Source organism: Buteo buteo, chromosome 19, assembly GCF_964188355.1.
Source record: "Buteo buteo chromosome 19, bButBut1.hap1.1, whole genome shotgun sequence".
NCBI lineage: Eukaryota > Metazoa > Chordata > Aves > Accipitriformes > Accipitridae > Buteo > Buteo buteo.
This window is the reverse complement of record NC_134189.1, coordinates 1,021,690-1,035,564: the sequence shown is the minus strand read 5'-3', so window position 1 is coordinate 1,035,564 and position 13,875 is coordinate 1,021,690. Positions and strand designations below refer to the sequence as shown.

The 13,875-nt window shown below is 42.2% G+C and overlaps 1 protein-coding gene across 1 annotated transcript; it reads left to right on the top strand.

Moving 5' to 3' along the window:
- The first annotated feature begins 256 nt into the window (after positions 1-256).
- Positions 257-12,561, top strand: RBX1 (ring-box 1). Its single transcript, XM_075050995.1, has 5 exons — positions 257-412; positions 2,778-2,856; positions 9,564-9,634; positions 10,942-11,027; positions 12,382-12,561. The coding sequence occupies exons 1-5, from the start codon at positions 335-337 to the stop codon at positions 12,392-12,394; spliced, it is 327 nt and encodes a 108-aa protein (XP_074907096.1). The 5' UTR covers positions 257-334; the 3' UTR covers positions 12,395-12,561.
- Positions 12,562-13,875: the final 1,314 nt, after the last annotated feature.

Genomic DNA, 13,875 nt, shown 5'->3' with positions numbered 1-13,875 from the left:
GGCAGGACCCCGCCCGCCCCAGCGGTTGGGGGTGCGTACCTCTTTAAATGCGCCCCCCCACCCCCCGGGTTGTGCAACCCCGCGGGGGGGGGGGGGGGGATGAGGTAACGGCGCGCGGCCCCGCCCTGACCGGCGCCTTTAAGAGCCCGCCCCACGTGACCGCGCTCCCGGCCTCCTCCCCGCCCCCCCCGCCGTGGCGCTCTTTGCCCTCCCCGCACCTGTTGGCGGAGGGGCGGGGCGAGCGAGGGGGCGGGACCCGGAGGGCTCCGCGCTCCCCCCCCACCCCCACCCCGCGCATGCGCGCGGAGCGAGACGGGCGATTCACGCATTCAAAATGGCGGCCGCGATGGATGTGGACACCCCTAGCGGCACCAACAGCGGAGCCGGCAAGAAGCGCTTCGAAGTGAAGAAAGTGAGGCCCGCCGGCGCGCTCCTCCGGCTGGCCACAGAGGGAGGGGGAGGCCGGGGCTGGCCTGGCGGCGGGGAGGGACGGGGGAAAGCGGGCGACTTCCCGCTCCCTTCACGGTAGCCGGGCGCCTGGTTCCGCACCGGCGCGGCGGGAGGGGTGGGGCGGTGCCTGCGTGGTTGGGGGAGGGGGGGGTGTCTTGGCGTGCGTCCTGGCCAATGGCTGAGGCGGGACGCCGCACGTGGAGCGGAGGCTGACCAATCAGAGGGCGCGGCTGGCATGGGCCGCGCAGGCGGGAGGAGGGATGTGTGAGGTGAGGGGGGGGGGGGCTGCCCCTGTCAGGGGCTCCGCCGCCCGCTCCCCTCGGGCGCTGACCGGCCGCGGCTGCTCCCGGCCCGGGCCGCGCTGCCCGGAGCCTCTGGGCAGCTCGGGCCGGGGAGCAGGGGTGGAGTGCTGCTTCCTCCTCCTCCTCCTCAGCCCCGGCCGCTCTGGCCCATATACCGCGTAAGGCGCTTTGCACAAATTTGTGGCTGATTTTTTTTGTCTTCTTTCTCTTTAAATCGAGCCATAACAACGTGTGCGTAGTCAGCAAATGCTCTGCTGTCACCCTGGCTTTGTCTGTTTCCCCAAAACAGCCATAATATCCCTCTTCTGTCCAGTGCCACCGGTTTATGCATCAGCTTGTTCGTGGTGATACTCCGAGCCTGTTTCAGGAGGGTGCAGAGGCAGCAGGGAGACTGTGTGGGCTTGTACTAAGGTAGAACTTGAGGAAAAAATGACCCCTGGACTGGTTATCAGCAAACATTTCCAGTGATTCCTGCTTGTAGATGTAGTTTGAAATGCAGCTGTCATCAGTGATGATGGAAACCCCTAGCTCTGTACAGGGCTGCAGGTCTATGGAGAAGGAGGTGTTTGGATGATGTGATTGTTTGTTCTTTGGAAATAGGGACAGGTATAATAGCACGTGAGAGGAGCAGGAAGCGGCACCTTTTATGTGTCAGTGGCATTGCTCCTCCCCAACAAGGTATCAAGGTGCATTTGTTGCACATGTGGTTCCGTATAGGTCTGTGGGTCATAAGAGCGGATTATGATGGGACAAGAGATTAAGTACCAGAGAGTCTGGGAGAGATAAGGGTGATGGGAACTTTCATCCTAGCAGCCTCGAAGTGTGGATGAAGTCCTTGAGAGGGGAGTACCTCGGCCAAAAGGCTGGCTAGACTTGATGTTGGAAGATGGGGAGAAAAAATGAGATCTCTACTGACACATTTCCTAAAAGATCTAGTAATATTGTGATGAATTTTTATACCAGTAGTAACAAAAAATGGAAGTGCTTCTCGAAATTGATACTGCTTATCAATACTTTGCAGCCTGCATTCCTCCTTCAGAATCTCCAACTGAGGGGAAGCAAAAAAAACATCGAGATGTAAATGGAATTAGGTAGAGAAGGTTTACTGTGGTACAGTCAAAACAATCATATACTGAAAATATAGTAAATGAAGATTATCCTGGCTTCCAATATGCTGTGGGATTGCTTTGAAGATTGAAGGCAACCCCATCTATTTCATGAATTTACAAAAGACTTGATTATGTTTTTTGTGGGGAAGAATAAAAAGGCGCTATGCTTTTCTCCATAGCTTGTCTTAAGGTCCTCATTCTGAATCAGTTTTCTAAAATTGCCATGGAAATTTGTAGCCAACCTTTCCCCTGAAGTAGCATGGGACAAAGTATTCCTTTTTTTTTTCTCTTTTTTTTTTTTATAAACAAAGTATTTGAAAGGCTAATTTGGTAGTACTTTCAAATTTTTGTAGTCAGCCTTGCTGGTAGGACATTTCCTAGTAACCTTTTTGCGGAGGAAATTGTTCAGGAGTCAGGGAAGGGTAGCATTAGAGATGATTTTAGTTCTTGGCCCCAACTGCTCTGGGGGGTGATTACTAGAAGAACTTACCAATAATGGAAATTCCTCTTAACAAAATGACATATGGATTGGTCTTTCTGCAAGGCACTGTCCTTTCCATCAGAATTGTGGATGTGGGGTGAGCTGCATCCTTGCCTCTGGATCTTGAATAGAATGCAGATGTTTCCATTTGTTTCACAAAAAAGGGGACTATTGGAGTTATCTTGTTTCTGAAGTCGGAAGGAGGCACTGGGTCTGGGAGGTATGTGAGAGGAATGTACCACTGCTTTCTAGTAAGCTTCTGAACTCATGATAAAGAATTACTCTGGACTTTTAAGATTTTTTTAATTTTTTTTTAATATCCCAGCTTTTCCATTTAAAAAATACATGGGATCTTGAGGAATAACAAGGATTTCTGTGTGCTGTAAATTGAGTCAAAACTATGTTTTTCTTTTTCTTTTTTCCCCCTCTCTCTAGTGGAACGCAGTAGCTCTGTGGGCATGGGACATTGTGGTTGATAACTGTGCCATTTGCAGAAACCATATTATGGATCTATGTAAGTAAATGGTGGGGAAGACAGTTGACAGTTTTGACTTGTACATGATGCACAGCTGAAATTTCCCCTGTTGAGGGTATAAGTCAGCAAATGAAGCTTTCAGTTAGGAATTAAGTCTTCACAGTGCAAACACTAAGCTCTATTTTATGTAATGCTGAAGTCCTATAATCTATTTTTGTGACCTCTGTCGCCATACTGCTCTTCCCTCACCCTTCTTTTTGCAAGAGTAGAATCACTTGGTACCACATCTACAGATGAGATGATGATGCTGAGTGTATTTTGCATGCAACAAAGAGGAAAAGGAGTAATAGTAAATGGCCAGGAGGAACATAAATTATTCAGGGTTGACAGGTATTGCTCACAAAGAGAAGTATTGGACTTTAGAGTTGGGGATGTTGCTGTAGGTACCAACTTTTTGATGACACTCGGTAGGATGAAATCTTGTAACGTTTTCTGTGTCTGGCCAGGAAGGGCTTGGACCAGTGATTTCATTTGACTCCTCATTCTACAAAACTACCTTGCGTAAGTTAGTTAATGTTATAGTATGGGGGATTTTGTAGCCACCTAGAGAATTAATTTTTCATTTATAAAGGAGAATAATCAAATGCCTAAATCAAAAACAATGTATTGCTAGTATTGGTTTGATTTTTGCAGTATAATCTTGATCGTTCAATTAACAAACATGCTTGCTATGTAGGACAATAAAGTGATAGTGGAATTAAGTATACAAGCTTCTGTTGTGAAATAGGTGTGCATACATGAAGTCACTGGTTTTAGTCCCTTAAAGGATTGGTAATGAGTACAAACCCATGGTTTCTTCCCCTCAAAACTGACAAGATACTGTTGGCTCCATAACTGTCCATCTTGTTTCAGGCATGAAGGACAGAAGACCTTTTAATATACCCCAGATAGAAATTTGCCTATATTACTAAAATGTGAGGATTGTGGAACCCCCCAAAAGAAGATCAGGTACAACTGCAGTGCCTGGGAATGGCCTGTCATTGTGATAGTTTTGTTGCACTTCTTTTTAATGCAGTAGCCCTTGGAACTACTGGTAATGGCCACTTACTGTCAGTAAGCCTATGTGACAATAAAATGTTTCAGAAAAATGAGACTTCAAGTTTAGAGTAACAGCTAGTGAGAGATGCACCTGATTTTACATCATATTTAAATAATAATTACAAAACTACTTTCAGAAGTTTTTTGTTTGTTTGTTTCTTTGTTTTAATAAAGAGAAAACAGACCGTAACACACAGGGCTGAAAAAGGGTTAAGCAAGTTCAATTCTTTGCTTTGGGACAGATATGTTTGTATTTTGAGCCAGCCTATCCATGCTTCAGTTTATTCTTGGTTATTAGAAAGGGAATGATAACACTAAAAAGAAGCAAGTGAGAATAGGGGTTATGAAATATGCCGAGGTCCTTTGATGCAAAGATTTCCTTTTTAAGTGCCTCTAACCTGTACCATCGTGAAAAGTAGTTGAGGTGGACACTGGACTAGTACTTAGTCTCTCAGGTTTATGATATATTAGAGAGGAAAGCATGTCGCTGACAGGCAAATGGAATTTTAAAGATTTGTTGGAACATAAGTTACATTTATAGAATTTACAAATGTATAGAATAAATATATAAAATCCTGTAATTCAAGATAATTATTCATGATAAGTGGGATATGTTGTCAGATAGTGGGTGCTGGTGTGTTTCATTCTATGAATCTGCCTCAAAATTAATAGTGCCTCCCATGAGAGGCCAAATAGAGTCTCATATATTTGCTATTTTTTATAAATAGCAAAAAGGACATATGAGGATGAAGGAGAGGTGTGGAGGAGCTGGAAGGAGAGTGAATGTGTTATTTTCCAGTAGTGAATTTCCTATGTCAGTTCTTAAAAAAAAAAAAAAAAAAAAAAAAAAAAAAAAATCCTACCAAAATGGGGGTGGTGTTGAGGGTGTATAGGTAGATTAGGAAAAACAGTGAAGAAAAAGGGCATAGTTAACTTTTTTTTTTTAGCTGCTCAAGCATAACACATTATTAGTTTGGGTATGAGCAATATTATGAAAAGCCTGGACTGCAAATGACAGGCCAAAATTGACAGTATACAGAGTAGAAGGGGTATCTAAATTGGTGTTCCGAGATCAGTGTTGGCTCTGGATTTACTTATTTCCTTGTTACAGATCATTAACATTGTTAAACAACACTTTAATTAGATTTTCAAACACAAGATGTGAAGTGATGGGAAATTGAGGAAAAATTAATAGAATGTGCAGGGAAGAACAACACAAGATTCAATTTGATAAAACGCAGGATACAGATGTCTCCCTCTCCTAGTGATGAAGAGAAACCTTGAAAGGAAAACATTAGAAGAGTGATAAGTAACACCAGCCATGCTAAGGGAGGCATCAGTGTTAAGTTGCAGTTCTCTTCATGCATGTACATTATGACTCGGGAATAACATAGTCAAAGGATTCCCCTTGCCCTCAATTTGGTTTGTATTTGGTGTACAGAAGGAATGAGTAGATTTTCAGTGTTTTGGTTTCATTCTTCTCTGATAAGACCCAGGTCCTATTTAGATTTTATTTGGGCAGTGTTCTTGATTTCTTCAAAGGCTTGCTCTCTGGTGCTGTCATTGCAGCATGGTAAGTTGGGGACTGTTAACTAAACCCTATGTTTAGTATAGTGGATTACTTTTGGTCTAAAATGTGGAATATAATATTGTAGTAAGGTAACCGGTTTAGTTTTGAACTATGTGTAAAATGTACCACCAAAATACTGTCCCCTTTCTTTGATAGTAAGATGCAAAGCACCACTTTTGATATTCGAGCTTCAGAAAGATAGATGGATTGCATAGAATCCAGAGAAGAATCTCAGGATGCTTAACAGGTTGAATGATTTTGGATTTATGAGAAGAATAAAAGAACACAACTAAGTATATATATATAGTTTGCCAAGTCATAAGCAGGAGCGGGAGATGATAGCTGTGTACATATATTTTGAGAGCATGATACTAACAGGAAATAGTGAGTGTCATACAAGGGGGTTTTAAGTAGAAAGAATCATGGGGATATGATGGGGGGCAACTTAGGGTGAGTATTTAGTAAAATCTGCAGATGATTCCTAAGAAACTGGAGAGAATTGCAAGGGGAAAACTCTGAAGTTTGAAAAACTAAATTGAATTGTGCATTTTGGGGGACTAGACTAGACCAGACTGGACTAGAGTAGACTATTTCAGTTGGAAGGGACCTACAATGATCATCTAGACCAGCTGCCAGACCACTTCATGGCTGACCAAAAGCTAAAGCATGTTGTTAAGGGCATTGTCCAAATGCCTCTTAAACACTGACAGGCTTGGGGCATCGACCCCCTCTCTAGGAAGCCTGTTCCAGTGTTGGACCACTCTCTTGGTAAAGAAATGCTTCCTCGTGTCCAGCCTAAGCCTCCCCTGGCGCAGCTTTGATCCATTCCCCTGTGTCCCATCACTGGATCCCGGGGAGAAGAGCTCAGCACCTCCCTCTCCACGACCCCTCCTCAAAGCCATGAGGTCTCCCCTCAGCCTCCTTCTCTCCAAACTAGACAAGCCCAAAGTCCTCAGCTGCTCCTCAGAGGACAAGTAACAAGTGTACTTCAAGTTTGTTAGCCTGGTTATTTGTTCTTTCTGTCTCTGTTTTCTGAGTGAGTACATGATGTTCTATGTTAGCCAAGCTAGGTGTATTTATTTCCCTTCTTCCCAATAAGTCGATCCCTTCATGACATAATTTTAGAAGGCAACATGTAAAGGGAAAGGGGAGCCATACAGTGGTTACCCTTGTTCAAGCAGAAGCTGCTTTGAAGAGCTCTTATGAAATTTACCAGTGCAGTGGGCTGTTACGGTAGCTGCAAACAAAAGACATGTACTTTACTTCTGTTACCTGCCATTATGGCTACTTAAATCTTAGGCTCCTTTTCTTGTTAGGTAAATATACAGAAGATTTCTGCAATAGAAAATGTACAAGAGGAGGGATGGTTCTTAACAGATGCCAAGATTCAGAAGTTGCCATTATATAATAGCATTTCTGTAACTCCCTGAGTTGAAATGCTTCCATTGCATCTTTCACAATTATTTACAGGTATTTCAGGTTTTAGCTGTATCTTTCTGCCCTCACCTCCAGATACTCTGTCAAAAGCAAGGCAACAGAAGAGTCATCCAGTATTCCTCCAGTACCTGTTAGTGTCTGACTCTTACGGCTTCTTTTGGGTCAGCAGACGGTAAATAGCTTCTCTTTCTTCCAAAAGCCAGAATCATCAGCTTTCATCCCCTGACAGAGATTGTTCATTTGTTTTATTTCTTTGTTGATATATTGCCCTTTTCTGAAATAAGGCAAACAGGAGAGCAAAAAGTGCTTCAGCTTTTGGAGGCCCTTTTTTGGCAGCCAAAGGTAGTAGTGCCAGCAGTAGTCTCCAGCCTGTTTGATGAGGGAGTTAAATCTGGGTGTCTCGTTGGAAGGGCCTTACATCACCACCAGAGAACTCCTCCTCAGCTATTTCTGCAAAGTTCACCTGTCCTCTTAAGCTTTTGGGTCTGTCATGTTTTAGACTGTATTTGCTTGTCAGCAAATGTTTGAGTAACGCTAAAATGAATTTCAGTGCTGCTCTTCTTCCTTACCTAAATCACCTTTCTTCCCTCTCACTCCCAGTCAAAATGCAGAGTCCTTTAAAGCCTAGGGGAAAAAAAAAAAATGTATTGTGTTCCAAAGCATACAGCTCACAGGTTAGGGCCCCTTAGAGAGGAGAAAAAAAAAAAAAGACAAAATGACATAAAAATGGGCTAGATGGACTTCAGATCTAATATGCCCAATATCCTGTTTCCAGCAGGGAAAGAGGAGAAGAAACAAGGTAAGTATATTGTTTGCTGGAATATTTTCCTTGCTTTCAGCAGAGACTTCCTGAGTTAAAGTTTGCTTATCAGTTGACTTTTCTTCCTTCAAATGAATTTCCTCTCCTTTTGCTACTACTCGTCTTCTCATCATTTTCTGTTACTGTATAGACTCATGCCAAGTATTTAAAACTTAATATAATATGCCCCATGATATTCAGCAAGGCCATGAGTCTATACTGCAGTAACAGTAAAATTGTTGCAGCAATCTTGGGTGTCAAATTTTAAACAAATGTCCAAAGTGATTGAAGCTCTTCAAGGTTCTTGAGCATCTTCCATTTTCTGAGTCAGATTTAGTTTTATTGCTGTATGTATTGAGGGCTAAGGAATTAAGACATCAGACATTTCAGGTGCGCTCGGTTTTGTTCTCTTCTACAGGCAGGGCCAGGATTGAGCTTTGGACTTCCTGCTGTGGTATATCATATCGTGATGTAAACCATATAATAAATATGGGTCCATTCAAATCTTGCAGAATAGTTGTTGCTACTGAGTTTCTTTAGACCTCAGTCTTGTTTTGAGTAGTTTCTCGTGACCAAGGTTAACTGATCTCTCTCACATCTCAGGAAAGATGGGCCTTTCTCTTATTTTGTTCACCTCCACACCTGAAAGAGAGTGAAAAATGGAGAAAGGGATGAATAGGACAGAGCAAATAAAGATCATATTTTTCAGCCAAACCTGTCGGGTTTGAAAGTTTTTGAATCTTTAATTGGTGAAGCAAATTCCTTTTCCCCTTGAGCTTATTTGGGCACACAAACAGTGAACAGAGAACTGGAGCTCATTCAGACATTTTCTTTGCCAGGAAAAAAAGATCTGCAAAACAAGCAAGCAACAAGCCCATGTATCGAGTTCTAGGCTGATCATCTATCAGCATGTCTTTTTAAACCATTTGGGCTTGACTTTTAAAGAAAGCATCGTTTAGCAGGAAGTAAAATGTTGGTCTCATAGGTTTGTGCTGCTGACTGTGGAGGAGTTAGAAATACCTTTTTTTTCTCTGGAAGTTTCTTCCTGAGCTGGAGCAGAAGTGAATTGTTCAGGCTCTAGAATGGAGAACCAGGTTGCTGGATTTATCTTCTCAGTGCTGTTCTTCCTTCTTTCCTCACTCTCTCTTGTCTCCTTCATCCATGCCATCTGACACAAAAAACCCCAAGCATAACCCAAACACATAAATAGTCTTTATCCTTTTGGGGATCATCCTGGGTACTCAGCTCCAAGGTGTAAAAAGTTCAAAACATACATTTTTAAACTGTATTTCCTATTCTGTATTTTTGGGGTCTACTTACCTGTCACAAGACTATAGAAAAAAGACAGGCAAACTCCAGCATTACATGAGCAAATTAATTTGTAAATATAACTGATAGTACATAATGTCTGCCAAGACAGTGAATTTATATTTAGAGAAACTTGGGTAAGGAGTTTAAGTAAACGTACCTTTAACTGATCATCAAAAGAAATCTCTTAAAACACAAGAGAAAAAATTAAAAATAAATATTTATCTTTAAAATTGGGAAAGCAGAGATGTGTTACCAGTAGATGAGCTGTGTACTCTTGCCCTCTGGAACTTTAGAATACTAAAAAAGTAGAGGAAGGAGGAAATTAGGATGAAGTGTATTTTGATCTGATACTTTTGGGAAAACAGTACACAATAAACCACAGCTCTTGACACTTTCTGATGTAATAAATGCAACAAAACAAAGAGCTGGGGTTTTTTTCCCCCCACTTGCTATTATGAAGAAATCTGCCAGTTGATGTTGAATGTACATCTTCTGCTCCTGCCTATATGTGTTTAATCTTTGTTTTCACAGGCATAGAATGTCAAGCAAACCAAGCATCAGCTACCTCTGAAGAGTGCACGGTCGCGTGGGGCGTCTGCAATGTAAGGAAGACCGTTTCATTGTGGAGCTCATGTGTGGTGACACTATCACCTTTTTTCATGACTCAGGACAAAATGAGTTCTATAAAATGTTTCAGATAATCCACCAGAAAAAAGAACTTTGAACACCTTATGTTTAGTAGATTGTAGAAAAGAGAGAGAAGGAAAAAAAAAAAGAAAGAAAGAAAGTTGGAGAGGTGTAATATGGAAGACACAGAAGAGAATGAAGGAAGATAGGCCTTTACCCCTTTTTAATTTTTTTTGTACGAATAATAGATCTTTAATTCTGAGCATGATTTTCCTGGTCAAGGTTCTGCCTAGGAGCTATGCCTTTTTTTCCCTGGTAATAGGATTACTTGGATGTCAGCATGCTTGATTTGTCTTTGTGCAGGCTGATTCAAGGAGTCAATATGCGGTAACTAGGTGATTTACTTCCTGTTGGAGGAAGATCAAATCAGTTCTAGTTCTAGTGTATACTCTCCAGCTCTTCAATTTGTTGCCATTCGTACATGGTCCCACTAGCATGTGAACTCAAACTTGCATAACTCTTAGCTAGCCTGGGCCTGAGGTGGACGATAAAATTTTCCATAATGGAATAACTACCTGTTCCTCAGTCTCATCCTCACTACGCTGCAGGATCAAGTTACAGTGTGATAATGGTGGAAGGGGATTATAAATGATGTAATTCTGTTTGTAGAGGACAAGAGCAACTTTTTTAACCATGTCAGAATGTTCTAGTGTCAAAATTGTGGTTTTGTGTGCAAGAGTTACCACAAGTGGAGCCTTGTTTTTAAGTAGCTGCAGGGGGTATGGAAAAGGGTGTCCTTCTTAAACATGTAATACAGATTTATTTTTTTTTCTTTCTAATTTTGCAAGTTTCTTCTTAGTCAGGCTTTGGTTTGTCCAGAAGACTGGCAAAAAGCTTCAGCATGTATACGTACATATCATCCCTGCTACTCACTGTGAAATTCTCTTTCTTGTCTTTCTGATTATGCTGCTTATCAGCATCTGCTCTGCCAATTTTAGCAGCAACTAAACTCTACGTTCTCTCCTTCATCAGAAGTCTGTCGGTTGCCACTACGTGCACGGTGGAACAGGCTCCCTGCTGCCATTTCACTAACGTTCCCTTCCTCTATGAAAATGTGGATCAGTTCCTTGGTGTTTACCAGTGAGCTGGCTGATGAGTCCTCCCCACCTTTGTCAGCAAACACTTGCTACTCTCTGCTTACTGTGATGCTTTCAGTGGTAGTTTTAACATTGAGATACAGTCATGTGTTCTGAAACGATGTGATCTGAACTTTCTCTTCCAGCACGCTTTCCACTTCCACTGCATCTCTCGCTGGCTCAAAACTCGCCAAGTATGTCCGCTGGACAACAGGGAATGGGAGTTCCAAAAGTAGGTATCCTGCACAGATTTCCAGATGAAAAATCCAATTGTCTTTCTGTTCATAGAAATGATCAATGTCAGATATGTGGGTAATCTCTCTCATTTGTGGGTCTGAGGGCAGAGTTGCTGTTAGGAAAGGTTTTTTCTCCGCCTTGCTGTACAGCAACCTTCCCTTAGTCACCCGGTGCTAAATGAGCCCTGAAGGAGGCCCAAACAGCTGTGGGTAAGTGGGAGTTGTTAAAAAGTAGTGATTCCTATTGACTTTTTCTCTAAAGAATAGAGAGCAGAAGAGAAATGGAATTCACTGAAAGCGGAGCCTCAGGTGAATACTATACTGCTGCATGAGCAATTTGGGTTTAGAAAATGACCTGAATTTAGCTGCTTGTGTTCCAAAGCATTTCTGCTGAGGTGCCAGACGTCTTACAGGGTCCCTCTGTATCTTGGTGATTTGTTTTATAACTCTAATAGGCTCAGAGATTAATACAGCTGATTTCCCAGCATCTGGAAATCAAATGTCCCTGTAGCCATTGCTACAGCCTTGGCTCATTTATTCATAATTTCTGTATTCATTGTTTTGTTTTGTGTTTTTCAAAGTTCTGTTGTTAGAATTATAATAGGGCATCCATGGATGGTTTTTTGAGGGGTAATTGTATTTTGAGAGTACTTAGGAAGTTTGCCTGTCACTTGCTTCATTTGCAAGTATCATTTATTCATTAACCTTTTCTTAACTGTGGATTTTCCCTCTCCCCACCCCTTTTAAAAAAAACAAATTCTAACCAGAGTCCACATTAAGACAAAGCAAAACAAATATTTTATAACTGTTCAGGGTTGTCTTTGGGATCTGGTTCACGATCAGTTGTGCTAATCGTCATTTGACATTACAACTTGAGTACCATAGTTTTGATATTAAGATGTTTTAGTGAACACTTAATGAAAACTGAGCCCACGTTGCCTGGCTTGTGACTTAATATTGCATGGGCAGCACGATGAGAAATGGAGACATGAATGAATATCTTTGTATGCGTGCTCAGTAATACGTCTGGGACTATGACAAGGTTTGGCCTTGTTTTCATGCAGGATATATTTGAAGTGGGATTCAGGGCAAAAGATGCTGATGATACTGAGGATCTCTTGCATACGATATTGTGGATTGCTCAGGCTCTCTTCCAGCTAGTGTCTGGCTAGACTTTGGGGGAGGTGAAATGTGGAGAACTTCCTAAGGGTTCCATAACATAGCATTTCACCTTCATCTGGTTTACATGCTAATTACATAGTGGTAGAATGAGAATAAATTGCCCAAATCAGCACTAGTATGAAACATATTTTAAAAAAAAAAAAACATTAACATATTATATATTTGCAGGTATGGACACTAGAGAGATGGTCACCATGCTTCTTGTTGTGTCATCAGCCTCAGTTGTTCTTGTCACTATGGGTTTGTTTTAGCAACTTGAAAAATCAGCAATGTATACGATTCTTCTTTAATCTTAATTTCTCCCTATTGTATAGCATTGAATAAAATCTTGCTGGAGCTTCCTGACAACGTTTTTTGTCTTGTGTTCAGGAGTGGGCAGTCTGTGAATGAGGGAGGAGAATTATCTGCAGACCGACGACTTAAGCTGGGCAGCTCTTCTGGTCACTGTGCCCGGTTTTTGACTGTGGGTTTGGTCTTACTCCCACACAATTGAGAACCACACTTATGGCTCACTGAGGTTGGTGCTGAGCTCCGTTGTGTAATGCAATGGGTGCAGGACTTGGCCTGGCGAAGTGTCATTTATGCAAATAGCATTTCACGTGGACACGCTTCCTTGCAGCTGAGTTGAAATGATGATCTATACAATTAGGGGTTGGGTCGTCATGAGAAACTGCTCTCTTGTTTCTGCTCTTGAGTTTGACTAGACCAGCTCCCCTGCAGAGGACAATTTCACTAACTGTTCCCAGTTCCATCTCTTCAGCTTGAGGGACAGTAACTGAATGTTAGTTTTTATCAGTGCTCATAAAGCCCTTTCAGGTGCCAGGTGAAAGTAAACTCAGGAAATTCAAGTGCTAGATTGGCTAGAAAGCTAAAAATAAGCAGTGTATGAACAGACTAATTTTTGGTTGGCTTTCTACTGGTATTTTCCCTGTTCCAAGCCAAGCTGTAGTTCTTACTGGCCAAAAATTGTTACTCTGAGAACGACATCATGTTTTGTTTGGTGTCTCCTGTGCCAAATGGCCTAGTATCCTCCTCACTGCATCAAATTTTGGCCCCTATGTCAACAGCCTCAGCCAACGCCGGGAACTCAAACAAGGCCAAAGAAATTCTTCCTGCTACGAGAGGCTGTGTCCTGTCACGTCAGCACCAGGAGATACAGTACATTTCTTTCATTGGCTGTTCACGATGCCACCTTTGAATCAATGCTTTTTTGGTAATTATTGGGGATGGGAAATTTGATAGCTGATGTTAAACATTAGTGTACTATAGTGACAGGCAATAAAGGTGGTCATTGGCAGAACCGAAACCTGCAGGTTTTTCAGTAATTGCTGGGGCTTTCTTTAATCTGCAGCAAGTAAATGTCAGGATTATTTTATCAGCTGGTGTCAGTGCTCTGAAATGATACGGTTAATGATACGGTTCGCTGTTTTCCATCCTGAAGAAGAAAAGAGGACCAACTAGAATCGGGATAGTTTGTAGCTAGACGGTTTATTTACCAGGTTTAGTTGGTAGAAAGCTCATCCTGAATTTGCAAGGTAGTTTTGGTGATGGAGGCAGGAATCAAACAGAAGAGGAGGGGGCAGATGATCTCAACCGTGGTCAAAACATTCATCCAGACAGTGGGATATCCAGGTTAAATGCCGTTCCCTGAAGTCTGAACTC